Source organism: Carcharhinus amblyrhynchos, chromosome 33, assembly GCF_965287045.1.
Source record: "Carcharhinus amblyrhynchos chromosome 33, sCarAmb.v2.hapA, whole genome shotgun sequence".
Classification (NCBI taxonomy): Eukaryota; Metazoa; Chordata; class Chondrichthyes; order Carcharhiniformes; family Carcharhinidae; genus Carcharhinus; species Carcharhinus amblyrhynchos.
The window spans coordinates 5,378,509-5,402,869 of NC_137356.1; the positions used below are offsets into that span (position 1 = coordinate 5,378,509).

A 24,361-nucleotide genomic window follows, 5' to 3' on the forward strand; every position below is an offset into this window, starting at 1 on the left:
CAAATTAATATTTTTAAAATTGCCCCCCACTCCCCCTGCCCCCTTCACTCCAAACAGCCCCGACAGGGTCGGAAAGGGCAAGGACCCACTCCCACCACCCATCCTTAACCCCCACCCCCTGCCAACCCCCACATTACGATGGTGTCTTTTTTTTTAAGAAGAGGTTTAATGGCCAGGGAGAAGGACAGAGTGAGGGAGAGAGGGAGGACGGAGGGTGGGATTTCCCAGCCCTCGCCCACCCTCTGAGTTTTCCCCACAGCAGTGGGAGGAAGGTACTGGAAACATCCGGTCACATGGGTGGAACTGGAAGATCCATAAAATTCCGGCCAGAGACCCGGGAAATGGCCGTTTCCCACACCCCATGCACCACCTCCCATTCCACCCCCGCGCGAGTTCCCTCCCATCACAGGGCTCAGGAATTTCCTGAGGTTTACCAAATACTTACCAAGATATATCTTACTGCCCATCTTTCGTTAACCAGATTGATGGCTTACCTTTGAGCCTGGTTTGCCTGGAGCTCCTCTGTGACCTCTTTCACCCCGTTCCCCCTGGCAAAACAGAGGATTGTGAATTTTATTCGGCCTTGGATTTTCACACTTTTCCCCTTTGTTGAATCCTATTCTTGCTCCTTTTCTCAGAGTAGTCACGAGGTTAGCTGAACAGTGCTTTGAGTAGTGATTTTGACATCACAGCTGGATCCCGTCCCCCCCATTCCTTTCTTTTGATTTAGTGGAGAAGATTTGATCATTGTCAAGTTGCATCTCAGCAGGTGACATTCCTTCCCTGCCATGGATTCACATCCTGAGAGTTACCGTTGACCAGAACGGTCATATAAAAACCTTGGCTACAAGAGCAGGTCAGAGGTTGGGAATCCTGCAGCGAGGAACTCACCTCCTGACTCCCCAAAGCCTTTTCGCCATCTACAAAACACAAGAAGGTCTAGTGAACCAAGGAGGTTCACTAGATTGATTCCAGAGATGAGGGGTTTGTTGTATGAAGAGAGATTGAACAGTTTAAGCCGATACTCTCTGGAATTTAGAAGAATGAGGGGAGATCAAATTGAGGTGTAGAAGATGATAAAAGGTCTGGATAAAGTAGATGTAGAGCGGATGCTTCCTCTTCCGGAGCATTCTAGGACAAGGGTCATAGTCTTAGGATAAGGGGCAGCAAATTTAAAACAGAGAAACTACTTCTCCCAAAGGATTGTGAATCTGTGGAATTCGCTACCCCAAAGTGCGATGGATGCTGGGACAGTGAGTAAATTTAAGGTGGAGTTAGACAGATTTTTAATTGGTTGAAGGGTTATGGGGAGAAGGCAGGAAAATTGGGATAAGGAGCATATCAGCCATGATCGAATGGCAGAGTGGACTCGATGGGCCGAATGGCCTAATTCTGCTCCAATATCTTATGAACTTAAGAACTAAGTCAGGAGTGTGATGGAATACCCAAAGAGTGGGCAAGTGCAGCTCAAACAACGTTTAAGGAGTTCGACATCATCCAGGCAGCCAACTTGATCAGCACCCCATCCAATGCCTTAAACAGTCACTCTCTCCACCTGCAGTGCGTACCAGCTACAGGATGCACTGCAGCAACTCACCAAGACTCCTTCAATAGCACCTCCCAAACCCCTGACCACTAACATCACTACAAAAAAAAACTGTGTCTTGCTATGACCATTTGCTCTCACTGGAGCGACAGAGGTTGAGGGGCGACCTGATAGAAGTCTACAAGATTGTGAGGGGCAGGGACAGAGTGGATAGTCAGAAGGGTGGAAGAGTCATTTACTCGAGGGCATAGCTTTAAGGTGCGAGGGGCCAGGTTTAAAGGAGATGTGCAAGGCAGATGGAGAGTAGTGGATGCCTGCAACTCGCTGCAGGGGGAGGTAGTGAAAGCAGATACCATAGTGAGTTTTAAGGGGCGTCTTGACAAATACATGAATAGGACGGGAATAGAGGGATACGGTCCCCGGAAGGGTAGAGGGTTTCAGTTCAGTCGGGCAACATGGTCAGTGTAGATTTGGAGGGCCGAAGGGCCTGTTCCTGTGCTGCAATTTTCTTTGTTCTTTGTTCATTTCAGAAATGGGTTCGGAGTCGACCGCATTGCTGTGGGTCTGGAATCACATGGAGGCCAGACCAGGTAAGGGTGGCAGATTTCCTTCCCTAAAGGGGATCACCATCTAGAAGGAAAAGGGCAGGACTTCTCCAATCCACTCACCATCCCTGGATCAAAATCCTGGAACTCCCTCCCTAACAGCAATGTGGGTGTACCTACACCACAGCGACTGCAGCGGCTCAAGAAGGCAGCTCACCCACCACCTTCTCAAGGGGCAATTAGGGATGGGCATTAAAGGGAGTGAGAAAGCGAAAGGGAATGAGAGAGAGAGAAGGGAAAGCAGAGAGAGAGAGAAAGGGAGTGAGAGAGCGAGAAAGAAGAATGGGAGAGAGAAAGAAGAATGGGAGAGAGAAAGAAGAATGGGAGAGAGAAAGAAGAGTGGGAGAGAGAAAGAAGAGTGGGAGAAAGAAGAATGGGAGAGAGAAAGAGAAAGGGAATGAGAGAGAGAAAAAAGGGAGAGAGAGAAAGAAAGGGAGAGAGAGAGAGAGACAGAGAAAAAGGGAGGGAGAGAGAGACAGAGAGATGTAGGTACAGAAGGCCCATGGGGCATTATCCTGATGAGTGTGGTCCCTCCAAATGCCCTCATTTAGAAAAGCAGTTTAATTTGTGAATTAACAGGAGTTTCTCACCGTGGGTCCACGTTGTCCACGAACTCCTGGGGGTCCGGCCCTACCCTGTTAACATGAAAGAAAAGTTGAATTATCGCACCGAGACCAGTGGACCTATCTACTTCCGAGGAGCTGCAGCATCTTAGTGTGGCAACACAGACAAACAATATGAACTGTACAGCGTCTTACATTGCACTGAATACCAACACTGTGTCAACTGGCAGTGTGCAGCGTACATCCCACACACAGGACACATCATTCCAAGAGGCAGGAACCTCCTCCCCATCCCGGAACCTCCCCCCACGTACCTGAACCCCCCGTGTGTCCCTGAACCTCCCCTGCGTCCCTGAACCTCCTCCCCCTCTCTGAACCTCCTCCACCCCACCGAACATCCCCTGCATCCCTGAACCTCCTCCCGCGTCCCTGAACCTCCTCCCCCGTCCCCGAACCTCCCCCCCGCGTCCCTCCCTCACTCAACATGTGAAACTCAAATCCCAGCATCTTAGGAGATATATCTCACATTATTGGAAGCTGTTGTGTTGTTTAACTTGGAATACTGCACTATCACCTCCCCGGGAATTATATTTTGGTTTGCTTTATTAAATTTCCTTTGATGTTTTGATTTTATCGCACCATTCCTTTCGCATTTAATTAAAAGAGATTATAAATAGGGAATAACTGGGACATTGGTTTGTGTTGGGAGAGAGCTGAGAGACTGAACACGTCAATAAACTCTCTTAAGAAAGGAAGCTCCCTGTGTCTTGAGTTCCAGTTTCACCAGCTGGATTGGATCCTGTTAGAATAGGTCAGGTCGCACAAGGATGGCAGATTTCCTTCCTGGAACAATATTAATGAGCTAGATGCCTTTAGAGGGGGAACAAAGAGATGAGGATGACACATACCCTTCTGCCCTTTTCTCCACTTAGCCCCAGAGACCCCGCAGAAGCCGTTGAGCCCTGTGAAGGAGAGATGGAAAATGTTAAGTAATATACAACTGATCGTGAAAGGTAGAGGATTCAAGAATGTCACCATAAAACTCCACCCGTTCCTTCCCCATCCCACTTCCCTTTACCACAACACGATGAGTAAAGTACAGGTTGAGGAGAGATTACTTGATTCGATTTATCATTGGCATATTTACAGTGAAAAGTATTGTTTCTTGCACGCTGTACAGACAAAGCATACCGTTCAGAGAATTCACAGAAGGGAGAAGGAATGGAGAGAGTACAGAATGTAGTGTCACAGTCATAGCCCGGGTGTGGGGAAAGATCTGCTTAATGTACGGTAGATCTGTTCACAAGTCTGACGGCAGCGAGGAAGAAGTTGAGTCGAACTTGATTAGCGAAGCCTTACGGTTTTTATCAACAACGTCTATCACTTCACCATAGAGCCACAAGAGGAGGCCATTCAGCCATCCGCTCTGTGCTAGCCCCTTGCTGAAGCAGTTCCAAATGATTCTCACTGATCTCCTTCCTGCAGCTCTGCCTTGGTTTAAAATATTTTAAACTAATTTCAGAAACTTTGTTTAAAGACAGAGGTGAGGAAATTTTTTCTGTCTGCTCTCTCTCTTACTCACGTTAGACCATTAGAGTGTGGAATCCTTTTCCCAGAAGGTGGTGAAGGCCAGGGCTTTACATTTAATTAGAGGCCGACTTCTGACAGAATTCTGTTAGGCCGGAGGGTCAAGGGTTATGGGGGTAGAATTGAAGATATGACTTCACCCCTCAACGCAGACACTATCGTTAAGAAAGCCCACCAACATCTCTACTTTCTCGGAAGACTAAGCAAATTTGGCATGTCCGCTACAACTCTCACCAACTTTTACAGATGCACTGTAAAAAGAAAGCATTCCTACTGGTTGTATCACAGCTTGGTATGGGCTCCTGCTCTGCCCAAGACCAGAAGGAACTACAAAAGGCTGTGAATGTAGCCCAATCCATCACACAAACCAGCCTCCCATCCATTGACTCTGTCTACACTTCCCGCTGCCTCGGGAAAGCAGCCAGCATAATTAAGGACCCCATGTGCCCCGGACATTCTCTGTTCCACTTTTTACCATGGGAAAAAGATACAAAAGTCTGAGGTCACGCACCAACCAACTCAAGAACAGCTTCTTCCCTGCTGCTGTCAGACTGATCTATCGCTACACCCTAGCTATGACTGTAACACTGCATTCCGCACTCTCTCCTTTCCTTCTCTATGAACAGTATGCCTTGTCTGTATAGCGCGCAAGAAACAATACTTTTCATTGTTTACTAATACACATGACGATAATAAACCAAATAAAAAGCCAGAATCTTATCGAATGGTGGAGCCAGCTCAAAGGGCTGAATGGCCTGCTCCTGAGTCCTATTTATCCTACTTTTGTTCTCTTAATAAACAACGACTGAACGACAAGAGCGGTTCTCCAGAACAGAGTCAACCATGTTGCTACGGGTCTGGAGTCACACCTCAGGGCCAATCATGTAAGAACTGGCCAATCATTGACGAGTAAGAATGAACGGATTGGGTTTTGAAACCGACCCAATAGTTCCCCGGTCACCATCGCTGGGGACTAGTATTTTTTATTCTAATTAGGGATCAGTAACCAACTCCCGACCTTGCTGGTGACACCTACACCCTGAGAATGAACTTAAACCAAAACTAGAGGCCGGCTCACCCAGTATAATTTCAAATTTGAGTTCAGGCCGAACTGAACCTTGCTCTTAACCTCCCCGAACACTGGGGAAAACTGACATTGTTTCTCGACACTTGATTCTCCCAAGTTCACTCAAGATGTTGACATTGATAGACATCTGCACTTTGAACTTTAACCCCCCCCCGCTACTCACCTTTGGACCCTTTCTTCCTGGGTGTCCAGGGAGGCCAGGGACGCCTAGATTTCCCTATCGTTCCGAAAAGAGAGAACAAAATCAATGTTAGGTCACCATGAGTACAAAATCCATATCACTGATTATTAAGACAATGAGAACACTTCCATGTTTCATTTCATCTGGCTGTCTGCTGATTATTCGCTCTTGATCATTCAATATCCTTAACCACTGACCTAAAGGTTAGATTTTATTTATTAGTGTCATAAGTAGGTTTACATTCACACTGCAATGAAGTTACTGTGAAAATCCCTGAGTCGGTACACTCCGTCGCCTGTCCGGGTACACAGAGGGAGAATTTAGCACGGCCAACCCACTCAACCACCATATCTTTCGGATTGTGGGAGGAAACCGGAACACCCCGAGGAAACCCACACAGACATGGGGAGAAGGTGCAGATTCCGCACAGACAGTGACCCAAGCTGGGAATCGAACCCAGGTCCCTGGCGCTATGAGGCAGCAGTGCTAACCACTGTGCCACTGTACAACGTACATCGGCTCCTGGTGCAGTAACATAGTCTAATTTTCATATCCCCATCCTTGTTTATGAATCCCTCCCAAAGAAAACTCTTCCGATCTCTGTAACTTCCTCCAGCCCTGAAACATTTCTGGCTGGCATGGTGGTTAGCACTGCTGCCTTACGGCACCAGGACCTGGGACAAGGCAGAAGATACATGGGAACGTCCCTTACTAGCTCCCCTCCCCAAACCACTCACCAACCTGACTTGCAAATACATCGGCCCACTGTCACTGGGTGATAACCCTGGAATTTCCTCCTTAATAGCACTGTGGGTGTACCTCTACACCACAGGGACTGCAGCGGTTCAAGAAGGCAGCTCACCACCACCTTCTCAAGGGGCAATTAGGAATGGGCAATAAATGCTGATTCAGCCTGCGACACCCACAGAAAAATAACTAACCTGTGCCAGAATAATGCCATTTCATTTTGACAATATTATATTGTTAAGACATGTCCATACATGACCCCAGTGCAATGATATGGCATTACTGTGTTGGACTGTCCATGAACCCATGGTGATTGCAATTGTATTGGTCTAAAACCTGGAAACAAACCAGGCAGCCCAACAAATCAAAGGTCGTGGTTAAGTTCCACACAGTAGCACTGCTGACTTGCAGTGTCAGGGAACTGGGATCAATTCTGGCCTTGGGTGACTGTGCAGAGTTTGCACGTTCTCCCCATCTCTGCGTGGGTTTCCTCCGGGTGCTCGGGTTTCCTCCCACAGTCCAAAGAAGTGCAGGTTAGGGTGGATTGGCCATGCTAAATTGCTCCTTAGTGTCCAAAGATGTTTAGGTTAGGTGGATTAGCCATGGTAAATTGCCTCGTAGTGTCCAAAGATGTGTAAGCTAGGTGGATTGGCCATGCTAAATTGCCCTTTAGTGTCGGGGGACTCGCTAGGGTAAATGCGGGGGGTTGTGGGGATAGGACCAGGGTGGGATTGTGGACAGTGCAGACTCGATGGGCCAAATGACCTCCTTCTGCACTGTAGGATTCTACAATTGGCTAGATGTAGGAAGAATGTTCCCAATGTTGGGCAAGTCCAGATCTAGGGGTCGCAATCTAAGAATAATGGGTAAGCCATTCAGGATTAAGGTGAGGAAGAACTTCCTTACTCAGAGGGTTGTGAACCTGTGGAATTCTTCATCACAGAAAGCTGTTGGGGGCCAGTTCATTAGATATGTTCAAGAGGGAGCTGGACGTGTCCCTCGCAGATAAAGGTATCAAAAGGGGAATGGAGCAAAAGTAGGAGTGGGATGCTGAAACTGCATGATCAACCATGATCACATTGAATGGTGGGACAGGCTTGAAGGGGCCGAATGGCCTATTCTTGCACCTATTTTCTACGTTTACTAAAATTTGGGTGGGTGCAACCGTGATAGATGGAGACTGAGAGAGCAGAAGGGGGTGCGGGTGGGGGTTGGGGAGGAGGGGGGGGTGGTGTGGTTTGGGGATGGAGTGTTGTTACCATGGAATAACGCATGGGCTAGCAGAACGCAAGGGAAAGAGATACAGTCTGACCTTATCACCAGGTTGACCATTGGGTCCCTGCTCGCCAATCGGACCCATCTGCCCCTTGATGCCTTCTGGGCCATCTTCACCTCGTAGGCCCAGTAAACCAGCCTCGCCCTGCAGGCAAAGAAAGAAGAAAAATCAGTTCACCGCCTCACCAACTCTTTGATTTGATTTGACCTATTATTGTCACATGTATTAACATACAGCGTAAAGTATTGTTTCTTGCGCGCTATACAGACAAAGCATACCATTCATAGGGAAGGAAAGGAGAGGGTGCAGAATGTAGCGTTACAGCCATAGCTAGGATGTAGAGAAAGATCAACTTAATGTGAGGTAGGTCCATTCAAAAGTCTGACAGCAGCAGGGAAGAAGCTGTTCTTGAGTCGGTTGGTACGTGACCTCAGACTTTTGCATCTTTTTCCCGACGGAAGAAGGTGGAAGAGAGAATGTTCGGGGTGCGTGGGGTCCTTAATTATGCTGGCTGCTTTTCTGAGACAGCGGGAAGTGTAGACAGAGTCAATGGATGGGAGGCTGGTTTGTGTGATGGATTGGGCTACATTCACGACATTTTGTAGTTCCTTGCAGTCTTGGGCAGAGCAGGAGCCCAGACCAAGCTGTGATACAACCAGAAAGAATGTTTTCTACGGGGCATCTGTAAAAATCGGTGAGAGTCATAGCTGACATACCAAATTTCCTTAGTCTTCTGAGAACGTGGAGATGTTGGTGGGGCTTTCTTAACTATAGTGTCGGCATGGGGGGAATCAGGACAGGTTGTTGGTGATCTGGACACCTAAAAACTTGAAACTCTCGACCCTTTCTACATTGTCTCCATTGATGTAGACAGGGGCATGTTCTCCTTTACGCCTCCTGAAGTCGATGACAATCTCCTTCATTTTGTTGACATTGAGGGAGAGATTATCGTTGCCGCACCAGTTCACCAGGTTGTCTATCTCATTCCTGTACTCTGTCTCGTCATCGTTTGAGATCCAGCCCACAAACTTGAAAATCAAGTTGAAAAACTCCCTGGCCCCGAGGAGTGCCCATCCTAGGGGGAGGTGATGGCCTAGTGGTATTATCACTAGACTATTAATCCAGAAACTCAACTAATGTTCTGGGGACCCGGGTTCGAATCCCGCCATGCCAGATGGTGGAATTTGAATTCAATAAAAAATATCTGGAATTAAGAATCTACTGATGACCATGAAACCATTGTTGGAAAACCCCATCTGGGTCACTAATGCCCTTTGGGGAAGGAAATTTGCCGCCCTTACCTGGTCTGGCCTGTATGTAACTCCAAAGTCACCGCAATGCGGTTGATCCTCAACTGCCCTCCAAGGGTAATTAGGGATGGGCAATAAATGCTGGCCCAGCCAGCGACACCCATGTCCCACGAATGAGAAAAAGATCCATCTGCTGTGCTGCACACTCCCCACAAGGGGGCGGTGTCTCTCTTCCGTAGCCATCCAGTAGAAAGGCTATCGGAGAATGGACAGACCTGCATTTCCATAGCGCCTTTCGTGAGCGCAGGGGGCTCCTGAAGTACTTAGCGGCCAGCAAAGTGTTTCTGAAGGCTGATCACTGCGGCGGGGTACACAACGCAGCAGCCTTATCAGTGCACAGTAAGATCCCGTGCGGCACGGTGACCGGATCGTGCCTGCTCAGCTTTCCAAAATACCACCCTTCCCGGCGGCTGCACCGCTAACCAGTGTCGGGCACGAGAGAGAGGGACATCACACCTCTGTCAGTGCCGCACTCCCTCGGGACTGCAATGGGAAAGCCAGCCTGGATATCGTGAAACCCCAAATCTTCTAGACCCAAGGTGGGTTCTACTCGCTAACTCACAGCAAGCAGATAAAACAAATTGCCAATTGATTTTGAGCTATTGTTAATGCCAAGTATCATTAGATGGTGGCACAGTGATTAGCGCTGCTGCCTCACAGTGCCAGGGATCTGGATTCAATTCCCCAGCTTGGGTCACTGACTGTGTGGAGTCTGCACATTCTCCCCATGTTGGCGTGGGTTTCCTCCCTTGGTCCAAAGATGTGCGGGTTCGGGGGATCGGCCATATTGAATTGCCCTGGATTGCATAGGTTAGAGGGATTAGCGGGGTAAATATGTGTGATTATGGGGATGGGGCCTGGGTGGGATTGTTGTCAGAACAGACTCAATGGGCTGAATGGCCTCCTTCTGCACTGTCGGATTCTATGATTTCTACGAGACCCACCCTCAGTTTTGCTCAAATTACTACTCCAGTTCCCCTCCTGTCTGAGCAATATAAACTCTATTACCCCCTCCCCCTGCGCCTCACCCTCTACCCCTCATGCCGCACCATCCCCCCCTCCCCCAGCACTCTGTCTCATTGCTGTCTCCGCAGCTGACATGTCCTGTGAGAACAGTAAAATATCCCATATTCAGCATTCTGAACCAGTCTGAAGGATTAACTGGTCAGGAAGGTTTTATCCCAGCGGGCTGGAGTTGCAGCGTACAGACAAACAAACAAAATAAAACCCCTGTTTTTAGTTTCAGATTCCTGAGAAGCAGATTCCCATGCGTGCGCAGAAAATGTGAGGGTTTTTTTTGGCCATGCTAACCGAGAGCAAAGACATCTCGCTGGTCTATATGTGGCTGGTGCACTGATTAGAACATTGCCCTTTAGCCTGAGCACCAAGGGAGGAGATTGCAGAGCCTCTGGCTCTGATCTTCAGGTTGTCGTTGGTCACCGGTATAGTGCCAGAAGATTGGAGGATGGCGAATGTTGTCCCATTGTTTAAGAAGGGGAACAGAGACTTCCCCGGGAATTATAGACCGATGAGTCTTACTTCTGTTGTGGGCAAGGTTTTAGAAAAAATTATTAGGGATAGGATTTATAGTTATTTGGAGAGTAATGAAATGACTAGAGATAGTCAGCATGGTTTTGTAGCGGGTAGGTCGTGCCTTACTAACCTTATTGAGTTTTTTGAGGAAGTGACTAAAGAGGTGGATGGGGGTAAGGCAGTTGACGTGGTGTATATGGACTTTAGTAAGGCATTTGATAAGGTTCACCATGGAAGCCTTCTGCAGAAATTGCAGATGTATGGGATTGAGGGTGATTTAGGAAATTGGATTAGGAATTGGCTGGCGGATAGGAGACAGAGGGTGGTGGTTGATGGTAAGTATTCGACATGGAGTTCAGTTACGAGTGGTGTGCCTCAAGGATCTGTTTTGGGGCCACTGCTGTTTGTAATTTTTATAAATGATCTGGATGAGGGTATAGCTGGGTGGATTAGTAAATTTGCTGATGATACCAAAGTCGGAGGTGTGGTTGATAGTGAGGAAGGGTGTCTTAGTCTGCAGGGAGACTTGGATAAGTTGCAGAGCTGGGCCGAGAGGTGGAGGATCGAGTTTAATGCGGAAAAGTGTGAGGTAATTCACTTTGGCAGGAATAACAGATGTGTAGAGTATAGGGCTAACGGTAGGACTCTGAATAGTGTGGATGAACAGAGGGATCTAGGTGTATGTGTACATAGATCCCTGAAAGTTGGGAATCAAGTAGATAGGGTTGTTAGGAAGGCATATGGTGTCTTGGCGTTTATTGGTAGGGGGATTGAATTTAGGAGCCGCAGCGTCATGTTGCAACTGTACAAAACTCTGGTGCGTCCGCACTTGGAGTATTGTGTGCAGTTCTGGTCCCCACATTATAGGAAGGATGTGGAGGCTTTGGAGAGGGTGCAGAGGAGGTTTACCAGGATGTTGCCTGGTATGGAGGGGAGGTCCTATGAGGAGAGACTGAGGGATTTGAGGTTGTTTTCGTTAGAAAGAAGGCGGCTGCGAGGGGACCTTATTGAAACATATAAGATGATCAGAGGTTTGGATAGGGTGGACTGTGATAGCCTTTTTCCTCGGATGGAGAAAGCTAGCACGAGGGGGCATAGCTTTAAATTAAGGGGGGGTAGTTATAGGACGGATGTCAGGGGTAGGTTCTTTACCCAGAGGGTGGTGAGGGATTGGAATGCCCTGCCTGCTGCGGTTGTAAATGTGCCTAGTTTGAGGGCATTTACGAGATCCGTGGATAGGTTTATGGATGGAAAGGGTTTGGTTTAGGTTAGAGGGTCATTGTTTTTTAACTGGTTGGCGCAACATCGTGGGCCGAAGGGCCTGTTCTGCGCTGTAATGTTCTATGTTCTATAGCAACATGTGAGGAAGGAGGAGAAGGCCATTTGGCCCCTGGAGCCTGCCTAAAAACTAGAAAGAGTGTAGAAAAGACTAGGATGCTACTGGGACTTGAGCTTTGAGTTATAAGGAGAGGCTGGATAGACTGGGACTTTTTCCCCTGGAGCACAGGAGGCTGAGGGGTGATCATATTGAGGTCTATAAAATAATGAGGGGCACAGATCAGCTAGATAGTCAATATCTTTTCCCAAAGTTAAGGGAGTCTAAAACTAGAGGGTTGAAGGTGAGAGGGGAGAGACACAAAAGGGTCCAGAGGGTGGTGAGTGTCTGGAATGAGCTGCCAGAGAGAGGAGAGAGAAGGAGAGAAGAGAAGGAGAGAAGAGAAGAGAGGGAGAGAGGAGAGGGAGAGAAGAGAGGGAGAGAAGAGAGGGAGAGAAGAGAGGGAGAGAAGAGAGGGAGAGAAGAGAGGGAGAGAAGAGAAAAGAAGGAGAGAGAGAGGGGCGAGTACAATTTTAAAAAGCATTTAGATAGTTACATGGGTAAGATGGGTGTAGAGGGATATGGGCCAAATGAGGGCAATTGGGACTCGTTTTGGGCTTTAAAAAAAAGGGGCAGCATGGACAAGTTGGGCCGAAGGGCCTGTTTCCAAGCTGTAAACCTCTGTGACTCTCCTGTTCAGTAAGATCCTGGCTTATCTGATTGTGGCCACATTGTTCCAGCAATTCCCCATAACCCTCAACTCCGGTGCCGAACTCCCAGCCTGCACTGCCCTCCAGGATAGGGGTTACAGCACTCCAGATGCAGACCCACAGGCTGCAGTGACAACGGTGTAGTCAGCGAAGAATAGTGAGGGACTGTCACTCAGAAACAGAGGTAGTGAGGGGATGGGTCACAACAGATACAATCACATCAAGTCGGCAAGAGGCAGAGAGAAGGTTTGAGGAGAGACAAGTAGGAGAAAGAGAGAGAGGGGAGAGAGAGAAAGAGAGAGGGAGAGAGAGAGAGGGAGAGAGAGAGAGAGGAGAGAGAGAGCGAGAGGGGGGAGAGAGAGAGAGGGGAGAGAGAGAGAGGGGAGAGAGGGGAGAGAGAGAGAGAGAGGGGAGAGAGAGAGAGAGAGGGGAGAGAGAGAGGGAGAGAGAGAGAGGGAGAGAGAGAGAGGAGAGAGAGAGAGAGAGAGGGGAGAGAGGGGAGAGGGAGAGAGAGAGAGAGAGAGAGGAGAAAGGGAGAGAGAGAGAAGGAGGGAGAGAATGTGAGAGAGAGAAGGAGAGAGAGAGGAGGAGAGAGGGAGGGTGGGAGAGATGATACCCAATTAGATTAGGTAACTCTCGGCAGAGGGAGGGTTGTGGAGAGATGACATGAAGCTTTACTAGAATCGGTAATTCCAGGGTTAGCCAAAGAGAGAGGTGGGAAGGAGGGAACGAGAAAGTGTCCAAAAGAAAGCAGGAAGCGAGTGGCACAGACAGCAATTGGATTGTATTTGGGCTGGGAAATAAAGAACCTCGCACACATAACTCACCCTGTCCCCTTTGGGTCCCATGTCGCCTTTGTAACCAGGGAATCCATCTTCACCCTGGGTAAACAGCAAAGATAAAGATCGGTGAGTGAGAAATGTCTTCAGTTACACGCTGAAAACCCATCGCAAACAGCCAATGTCTTATTGTGAGGCAGCAAGAAGCCAGGAAATTCCCTCTGGCTACGGTTAGTCGTAGGGGATGGAGTGAAGACAACACCAGATAGATTCACTCACTTCCTGCAGATTGGATCACCCCATGCATCATCTTGTGTTGGGGTAGGGGAGGGAGAGGAGGCTCAGAGGCTTCCTATTATAAAGATTTTGATACAACATGGACATGTACACCTAAAGACCATGAGACATAAGAGCAGAATTAGGCCACTCGGCCCATTGAGTCTGTTCTGCCATTCGATCATGGCTGATATTTTTCTCATCCCCATAACCCCTGATCCCCTTATTAATCAGGAACCTATCTATCTCTGTCTTAAAGACACTCAATGATCTGGCTTCCACAGCCTTCTGCGGCAAAGAGTTCCACAGATTCACCACTCCCTCTGGCTGAAGAAATTCCTCCTCATCTCCGTTTTAAAGGATCGTCCCTTTAGCCTGAGGTTGTTCCCTCTGGTTCTAGTTTTTCCTACGAGTGGAAACATTCTCTCCACGTCCACTCTATCCAGGCCTCGCAGTATCCTGTAAGTTTCAATAAGGTCCCCCCCCCTCCTTCTAAACTCGAACGAGTATAGGCCCAGAGCCCTCAACCGTTCCTCATACGTCAAGCTCTTCATTCCAAGGACCATTCTCCTACGCCTGACTGGCGAGGCCAAGAGGTACTGTATGTGTCCCATTGACAACTCTCCTCGTACTCTCTTAGAGGTTTAATCACAAGCCTCACCTGGTTGAACAGCCCACTCCCCTGGACTAACCCCAATGAGGTCCACGAGGAATGATCTCCCCGTAGGTCTCGTTAAGATTATCACTAGACTATTAATCCAGAAACTCAGCGAATGTTCTGGGGACCCAGGCTCGAACCCCAGCTCAGCAGATGGTGGAATTTGAATTCAATAAAAAAAATCTGGAATTACTGATGACCGTGAAATCATTGTCGGAAAACCCCATGTGGTTCACTAATGTCCTTTAGGGAAGGAAATCTGCCGTCCTTACCCGGTCTGGCCTACATGTGACTCCACAGCCACAGCAATGTGGTTGACTCTCAACTGCCCTCCAAAGGCAACTAGGGATGGGCAATAAACGTTGGCCCAGCCAGCGACAGCCATGTCCCATGAACGAATAAATATTATGAAAAACAGGCAGCGGCCTACCAACTGGAGCTTGTTACCTAAGCCTTTGTAAGGCAGGCCCTGGACTGGGCCTGCTGAACTGCAATCCCAGGCAGGGATCAGTGTGTGTAGACCACTGTAGTGGTTGCTTTCTGTAAATAACAATGTTCTTTTCCAGTTGGGCCTCCTAAATCATTACAATTCCCCTCACCTCTACCCCCGAATCTCCAATATCATTTTATAACTGGGCAGCCAAATAGTTGGAAACAAAACCCTCTAAAGCTTTTACAAGGCCCTGGGGATTTCTTTCTCTCCTTTGTCTTGGTTGCTGACAGAGTCCTGGAGACACCCGGGCTACCCTGGAGTGTTGGCAGCCCTCTGCCGCAGCTTACACAGTGTGGGTTTCACCTCTCACCTTCTCTCCTTTGTGCCCCTTCAGCCCCCGGTTTCCGTCTGCACCCTGCACAGGAAGAGATGAGAGAGTTGTCAAACGAGCTACAATTAAATCAAGTTGCTTTTCATATCACAGGGGGCAGTGGGCAATTGGAATGTCGAATGTCGGTCTGAGTACTGCCTCTCCGTGCTCAAGGGGTGCCCGTCTCGGACAGAGGTCACATCAGGGTGGCACAGTGGGTTAGCACTGTTGCCTCACGGCGCCAGGGATCCAGGTTCAATTTCAGCCTGGGATAACTGTCTGTCTGCACATTCTCCCCGTGTCTGCGTGGGTTTCCTCCGGGTGCTCCGGTTTCCTCCCACACTCCAAAGATGTATGGTTTAGGGGGATTGGCAGTGCTAAATTGCCCCTTAGTGTCCAAAGATATGTAGATTAGGGGCATTGGCCACGGGAAATGTGCAGGGTTACGGGGACAGGATGGGGGAGTGGGCCTGGATAAGATACTCTGTCAGAGAGTCGGTGCAGACTTGAATGGTTTCTTCTGCACTGCCGAGAATCTATGGACTACTTTAGACCTGGAGAGCAGTCGACACAGGAGCAGAAGTAGGCTGTTCGGCCCATCAAGTCTGCTCTGGCAGTCAATGAGATCAGGGCTGATCTGATTTCAATCTGTGGAAGTAATCGGAGAGTAACTTGAGGACTTTTCCACTCATACACCCTGTTGTATTTTATTTTATTTACCCCTCTCAGGAGGTCCTATAATTGGGGTGTGTGGTGGGTGGGGGGGGAGCACCTACAGGGCTAGGATTGGGCAGGACAGCCATGACAGACAGACACACAGAGACAGACAGACAGACAGACACACACACACACACACACACACACACACACACACACACACACACAAACACAAACTCACAGACAGACACACACAGACAGACAGACACACACACAGAAACAGACAGACACACACAGACACACAAACAGACAGACACACACAGACAGACAGACACAGACAGACAGGCACACAGACAGACAGACACACACACACACACAAACTCACAGACAGACACACACAAACAGACAGACACACACAGATAGACACACACAGACACACAAACAGACAGACACACACAGATAGACACAGACAGACAGACAGACGCAGACAGACAGGCACACACACAGACAGACAGACACACACACAAACAGACAGACACACACAGACAGACAGACACACACACACAAACAGACAGACACACACAGATAGACACACACAGACAGACAGACACAGACAGACAGGCACACAGACAGACAGACAGACACACACACACACAAACAGACAGACACACACAGACAGACAGACACACACACACAGATAGACACACACAGACAGACAGACACAGACAGACAGGCACACAGACAGACAGACACACACACACACACACACGTGGACAGACAGACACACACACAAACAGGTGCACACACATCACACAACACCCAAAACACACACATACATGCCAACCACACCACCAAAAACACACACACACATGCCAACTACACCACACATGCGCCAACCATACCATACACCAATCAAAACACAGGCCAATCACGCCACCACATCATAACACCATGCCACATAACCACATAACAACCCCGCACATGACACACATAATGGACACACGCATACACACACGTTCTTTACCTTGACACCTCGAACTCCGGGGTATCCTATTGGACCCTGCGCACCTGGAGGACCCTATATGGAGATATATACATAAAAGAGAACAGCCCAGGTTATAATTCCAGTCACACTATTCCATAAATAGATCCCCAAACAAGAAAAAATGCTTGGGAATTCTTTACTGTAAGAAAAAAACACTGATTGCTAAGGTCTAAAAAGGAAAAAAAGAACTCAGAAATAAATATTTGTGGCTTTATACCAGTGGGACAATGGCAAATACCCAGACTGCGTCGCTCCGTGGCATAGTCTTCACTCCGGCAATGTGTCGCCTCCCCAGAACCGAGGCTGAATTCCACAGTTACTGGCTGTCATCTCTCAAACAAGGTGGTCTTCCCAACTAAATGCGGCGAGTCAGGAATGCTATCTGACCCTGCTGGGGTCAGCCAGCCCACATTATGTCCTCATCTGGAGCCAGCTGCCTGTCCAGTGGGATTGGGGGTCAATGCAGCCGAGAGAGTGGGGGAATGGGTGCGCTGGTGAGACACAGACCAAGAGCCGGGCAGAGAAGGTGCAGCATAAGCCCAGCGCTGTCACATCCCGGGGGGGGGTCGGGGGGGGAGTTTCCCTTCCGTCTTCTTTCTCCTGCTTTCCCTCTGGGGCATGGGGGGGGGGGGCAGGCCCAAGAGCTCAGTGCCTTGCAGCTGCCCGCAGCAGCTGGGACTGAGAGCACAAGTGTGGGAAAATAAGGAAGAAACAGCAGGAGGTTGGATGGGAATGACTGAGGGGGCGGACGGGACAGTGCGAGGCGAGGGAGATTGCAGCTGTAACGGCGTCTGACTCGGCAGAATGGAGTCCGCGGCATTGCCGGGGAACTGCCAAAGCGAGAGAGAGAGAATCCAAACCCACCGGCTGAGGGTGTGGGACGGGGTTTAGCGCGTCTTACCCTCGCCTCTCCAGCCTGAAAGCCCCATTCCAGAACTTTTACAGATACACCACCATAGAAAGCATCCTTTCCAGATGTATCACCGCATGGTATGGCCCCTGCTCTGACCTATTCCGGCCTCGGGTCACTGTCTGAGCAGAGGCTGCACATTCTCCCCGTGTCTGCGTGGGCTTCCTCCGGTTACTCCGGTTCCCCCCCCCCACCACAGTCCAAAAGATGTGCCGGTTAGGTGGATTGGCCATGCTAAATTTCCCCTCAGGGTCAGGAGGATTAACGGGGTAAATATATAGGATTGTGAAGATAGGGCCTGGGTGGGATTGTCGCTGTTGCAGGCCCGATGGGCAGAATGGCCTCTTTTGGCACTGTCGGGATTCTAGGATGACTTTAGGATTTATTAACTCCCCCTTTCAGAGTCCACACCCAGGCTCAACCAATCGAGCACAGTCAGCATCATCGGTAAACAGACTCACATAATCAAACAAAGAACAAACTGAACACAATATATTAACAGCCGGTCAGCGTCAGGTCAAGCAGTGGGTAAATGGCTTACCGCATTCCCCTTGTCACCGGCTGGACCTTCTCGACCCGGGTGACCCTGAAATAAGAGGAAAATCGAATTTAACTTCTCAGGAAACGAATCTGCGCCTTTCCAGAGTACACCATGTTTTCAAATGACCTTGTGCGTGCACCAAACCTTTCCTCCCTTGACACAGCCCAGGCCAGAGTTCCCAACTCCGGTGGGACATGTCCCAGGAACTTCCATCCGTCAACACTTCCTCTCAGACTGCCAGTTCCAATAGCTCTTCCAAGTAACGGACGAGTGGAATTCTCTGGAGAGTATTAAATTTTTAAAAGATGAGCTCTTTTCCCCTTACGGGATCCCTCCTGGGCTTGGCTAACAGGAGATTAATCTTCCTGGAGATTCTGGCGCAATCCTGGAGGGCTTCGTAACGCTCCCCCAGGAGCCCCGGACAGCAGCCTGTCTCCAGGCCCTGGGTTGGGCATTAACCCCCCCGCCCACCCCTCCGTCCCGATGAAATGTGCTTCACAGCTGGCCTTCATTCTAATTAACTTTACCTCCGTGTCAGTGAGGGAGCAGCGTATCGTTACTGTCCGAGGGTTCCAGAATTAGAATGCCAGACCCACACTCTATTTATTGGTAGACAGAGTGAATCTAAACCAGCAGTATGGAGAGAGTACAGGAATGTAACATCAAAGGCACAGATCCTGACTAACAAAACATTCAAAGAAAGATAACATACAGCAAGAATGTACATAAAAAAAAAACAGAACATACAGCACGGAAACACTAATTCGATTGTGGGCGGCAGTGATTAGCACTGCTGCCTCACAGCGTCAGGTACCCGGGTTCAATTCCCAGCCTGGGCTCACTGTCTGTGCAGAGTCTGCACATTCTCCCCCGTGTCTGCGTGGGTTTCCTCCGGGTGCTCCAGTTTGCTCCCACGGTCTGAAAGACGTGCTGGTTAGGGTGCATTGGCCGTGCTAAATTCTCCCTCAGTGTTACCCGAACAGGCACCAGAGTGTGGTGACTGGGGGATTTTCATAGTAACTTCATTGCAGTGTTAATGTAAGCCTACTTGTGACACTAATAATAAACTTAAAATTTAAAGTTAAAACTTAAGAAAGACGTGCTGGTTAGGGTGCATTGGCCGTGCTAAATTCTCCCTCAGTGTACCCGAACAGGCACCGGAGTGTGGCGACTAGGGGATTTTCACAGTAACTTCACTGCACTGTTAATATAAGCCTACTTGTGACACTAATAAATAAACTTTCTTACTAGTGATTATGCCCCACATAAATATCCACCCCTTTTCACCACGTCCATCAACTCTTTTCTCTCTCATGTTTATCTAGATCCCATCGCTAAAATGGGCCTAGCAAGACACTCCATTTTTTAAATTCATTTGTGGGACACGGGCATCGCTGGCTGGGTCAGCATTTATTACCCATCCCTAGTTGCCCTTGGAGGGCAATTGAGAGTCAACCACATTGCTGTGGCTCTGGAGTCACATGTAGGCCAGACCGGGTAAGGATGGGAGATTTCCTTCCCTAAAGGGGCAGCAGTGAACCAGATGGGTTTTTCCGACAATTGACAAATCCCGCCACAGAGGGTGGAGGAATTTGAATTCAATAAAAAATATCTGGAAATCGGATTCTACTGATGACCATGAAAGTATTGTCAGAAAAATCCATCTGGGTCACTGATATCCCTTCAGGGAAGGAAATCTGCCGTCCTTACCCCGGTCTGGCCTACATGTGACTCCAGAGCCACTGCAATGTGGCTGACTCTTAATTGCCCTCCAAGGGCAACTAGGGATGGGCAATAAATGCTGGACCAGCCAGCGACGCCCATGAATTTACAAACATCATATTCATCAGTAGATTCTTAACTCCAGATTTTTTTTTATTGAATTCAAATTCCACCATCTGCCGTGGCGGGATTCGAACCCGGGTCCCCAGATCGTTAGCTGAGTTTCTGGATTAACAGTCTGGCGATAATACCACTCGCCCATCGCCTCCCTGTTCAAGGGGCAATTCGGAATGGGCAACAATGGGTGCCAGCGACAGCCACATCCCAGGAATGGAGAAACAAAACAGTTTCCCTCCCAGTAACGCAGCTGACACTGGGAGTTTAAATTGATCATGTTTGTTGAGGGGCCACGAGGGGATTCATTTAGAAGTTTCTGGTGGAACAAGTTTGAAGGTTTTTTTTTTAAGTTTATTTATTAGTGTCCACAAGTAACATTAACACTGCAATGAAGTTGCTGTGAAAATCCCCTAGTCGCCACACTCCGGCGCCTGTTCGGGTACACCGAGGGAGAATTTAGCACCCAACCAGTATGTCTTTCGGACTGAGGGAGGAAACTGGAGCACCCGGAGGAAACCCACGCAGACACGGGGAGAATGTGCAAACTCCACACAGACAGTGACCCGAGCCGGGAATCGAATCCGGGTCCCTGGCGTTGTGAGGCAGCAGTGCTAACCACTGTGCCACCGTGCCACCCCATACGAAAGAGGTTTGTGATGATTGTTTACGCTTTTCCTGAGATGAAAAGCACACAAGCCTCAAAAATTAAATTCTATCCTTTAAGACCCAAAGTGAAGATAAAAAAAACACTAAGGAGCTCACTTCAAATGTCTGGTCCCCAGGAAGCCTCTTGAACTGACTATACATGCTGCAGCTGGAATAACATCTCTGCCGCGATGTGTCTGCGCCTGTTAAGGCACAGCTGCTCACCATAATACAGCTGAGTACGCATCCAAATATTTAAACACTTGCACAAAAGATTTCCTGAAGTCCCTCGCTTCACGGGACGGCACGGTGGCACAGTGCCTAGCACTTCTGCCTCACAGCGCCAGGGACCGGGGTTCAATTCATGGCTCAGGTCACTGTCTGTGCAGAGTCTGCACATTCTCCCCGTATCTGCGTGGGTTTCCTCCAGGGGCTCTGGTTCTCCCCCACCCCAAAAGATGTGCTGGTTAGTTGCACTACCGTGCTAAATTCTCCCTCAGTGTGCCTGAGCAGGTGCCGGAGTGTGGCAACTAGGGGATTTTCGCAGTAATTTCATTGCAGTGTTAATGTAAGCCGACTTAAGTTAATAATAATAAATCTGCAATAACTCTCATTAGTCCCTATCACGCACACACAGGTTTCCAAAGGCCTCATATCTCTTGCAAATCTCCACAATGATGGCACCATGTTATATGCCAATCCATCCCTCCTCCCTGGCTCCCAGAACTAAATGGATAATGCGAAACTGTAACAGATGTTTGGCCACATTAGCGTTTAACCTGCTCTCCTGGCTTGCTCTGTCTCTCATGTTCTTTGTTTCCTCGTCCTTCAATCATCCTTCCTTCCATATTTTAAAATTAATCTTTCGGGGGATATGACTTCGCTGGCAACACGAGCATCTGTAGCCATCCCTAATTGCCCCCTGAACTGAGTGTCTCACTCAGCCATTTCAGTGGGGTAGTTACAAGTCAACCCCTTGGTGCGATGACAATAACCTCACCCTCAATGTCATCAAAACGAAGGAGATTGTCATCGACTTCAGGAAGCGCAGTGGAGGAATGCCCCTGTCCACATTGTGTGGAGATGCCGGCAATGGACTGGGGTAAACACAGTAAGAAGTCTCACAACACCAAGTTAAAGTCCAACAGGTTTATCTGGTAGCAAATGCGTTTGCTATCAGATAAACCAGTTGGACTTTAGCCTGGTGTTGTGAGACTTTTTACCCTGTCTACATTAACAGGGATGAAGTGGAAATGGTTGAGAGCTTCAAGTTTCTAGGTGTCCGGATCACCAACGACCTACCCTGGTCCCCCCATGCTGATCCTATAGTTAGGAAAGTCCACCAACACCAACACCGCTACTTTCTCAGGAGGCTAAGGAAATTTGGTATGTCCACTACGGCTCTCACCAACTTTTACAGATGCAACATAGAAAGTATTCTTTCTGGATGTATCACAGCTTGGTATGGTTCCTGCTCCGACCAAGACCGCAAGGAACTAGAAGGGGTCATGAACAAAGCCCAGTCCATCGTGACAACACTTCCCATGGCCTCAGGAAAGCAGCCAGCATAATCAAGGACCCCATGCACCCCAGACATATCTCTTCCAACTTCTCCTGTAAAAGGTACGAAAGTCTGAGGGCACATACCAACCGACTCAAGAGCAGCTTCTTCCCTGCCGCTGTCAGACTTTTGAATGGACCGACCACATATTAAGTTAAATTTTTCTCTACACCCTAGCTATGCCCTGTACCTCTACATTCTGCACCCTTTCCTTTCCTTCTCCTCCTGTACTCTATGAACGGTATGTTTTGTCTGTTTGGTGCACAAGAAACAATACTTTCTTAAATTCATTTGTGCGTCGCTGGCTAGCCAGCATTTATTGCCCATCCCTAGTTGCCCGAGGGCAGTTGAGAGTCGACCACATTGCTGTGGCTCTGGAGTCACATGTAGGCCAGACCGGGTAAGGATGGCAGATTTCCTTCTCTAAGGGACATTAGTGAACCAGATGGGTTTTTCCCACAATGGTTTTATAGTGATCAGTAGATTCTTAATTCTTTTTTATTGAATTCAAATTCCACCATCTGCCGTGGCGGGATTTGAACCCGGGTCCCCAGAACATTAGTCGAGCTTCCTAATTAATAGTCTAGCGATAATACCACTAGGCCATCACCTTCCCCAATACAGGTGACAATAATAAATCAAATCAAATCAGGGTCGCAGAGTTAACACTCCGCAATGCATGTGACTCACCGGAGGTCCATCCACGCCTATCAGTCCCTGCAGTCCCTGCTTGCCTGGAGGTCCCTGGAAGGTTAGGAGGAGACAAAGAGGTTAGTCAAACAGGTCCGCCTAGCGAGTCACCGGGTCTAGCCCAGTTCCTGGGCCAGTACACAGTGAACACTCAGCCGCCCACACCCTCCCTCTGACACGCCAACCCCGTCCACAACATAACCAGCTGGTGATACAGAATCCCGTGCTGGGGCTTGTACAATCCATGGCACGAGCCCCAGGCAAGTAGAGTCACACCAGCAACAAATACATTTGGTCAGGTGCTCCCGAGACAAGTCTGAACCTCCCTCTCTTCACCCAGCTGGGACTGAACGTGTTGCAATGTACAGACCAGGAGTGAAAGCTCACCTTATCTCTGGAGCACTGAGCAATTCTCTATTCTGGTCGAAATTACTGGAATGGTTTCAACAAAACCGCAAAACGTGAAAGCAGGAACCCATCCCCACTGCGACAAACCCAATGTGCAAAATAAAGTTATAGAGGTTTACAGCATGCAAACAGGCCCTTTGGCCCAACTTGTCCATGCTGCCCTTTGTTTTAAATACCTCAGCTCGTCCCAATTGCCCGCATTTGGCCCATATCCCTCTATACCCATTGTACTCATGTAACCGTCCAAAATAGAGATAAAGTAATACCACGAAGGCCATTCAGCCCTTCAAGATTGCTCTGCCATTTACCTCGATCATGGCTGATCATCAAATTCAACATCCTGATTCCCCCCTTCTCCGCCCATATCCCCTTAATCCCTTTAGCCCCAAGAGCTATATCTAACTTTTTTCTTGAAATCACACAATGTTTTGGCCCCAACTATTTTCTGTGGGAGTGAATTCCACACATTCACCACTCTCTGGGTGAAGAAATTTCTCCTCAGCTCAGTCCTAAAAGGTTTACCCCTTATCCTGAAACTATTGGTCGGGAAACCAATGGCACAGCAGGATCCCATAAAACAGCAATGAGGTCACGATCAGGTAACGTGCGCCTTTTTGGTGATAATAATTGAGGGATAAATGTCAGCAAACGCAGCTCCCCCACTCTTCATTGGGTAGTGCGGGGAGGGGGGGGGGGGGGGTGGTGTCTTTTGCAATCACCCAAGAACTTTACCCAAGAGCTGTTACAATCACCCGGGGGCGCTGGAGACCTCGCTTTAATACTCTATCTAAACAATGGCCAATGGCAATGGGTAAACATCCTCTGGTCACATGCTCTGGCTAGGTAATATCCTTTAATTATTGGTGGCCACCTGAGGGGCCAAATAGAAATCTCAACACCCCTGCGCCTCCCCAGCACAAGATCTCATTTTTGTCCTGTTCTCCTATCTATCTGAGGAAGGATGTCCTTGCAATAGAGGGAGTGCAGCGAAGGTTTACCAGGCTGATTCCTGGGATGGCAGGTCTGTCATATGAGGAGAGACTAAGTTGGTTAGGATTGTACTCGCTAGAGTTTAGAAGAGTGAGAGGG

The 24,361-nt window shown here is 48.7% G+C and overlaps 1 protein-coding gene across 1 annotated transcript in view; it reads right to left on the reverse strand.

Annotated features, from left to right (window-relative positions):
* LOC145361085 (uncharacterized) overlaps positions 1-24,361 on the reverse strand; it is a 266,002-nt gene that overhangs the window by 74,489 nt on the left and 167,152 nt on the right. Inside the window, exons 25-34 of the mRNA XM_080216669.1 lie at positions 22,865-22,918; positions 18,130-18,174; positions 16,658-16,711; positions 14,977-15,021; positions 13,288-13,341; positions 7,629-7,736; positions 5,552-5,605; positions 3,623-3,676; positions 2,742-2,786; positions 495-548 (exon numbers count right to left, since the gene is read on the reverse strand). Of these exons, the coding sequence (XP_080072795.1) occupies positions 495-548; positions 2,742-2,786; positions 3,623-3,676; positions 5,552-5,605; positions 7,629-7,736; positions 13,288-13,341; positions 14,977-15,021; positions 16,658-16,711; positions 18,130-18,174; positions 22,865-22,918 (567 nt within the window). The remainder of the gene's footprint in view (positions 1-494; positions 549-2,741; positions 2,787-3,622; positions 3,677-5,551; positions 5,606-7,628; positions 7,737-13,287; positions 13,342-14,976; positions 15,022-16,657; positions 16,712-18,129; positions 18,175-22,864; positions 22,919-24,361) is intronic.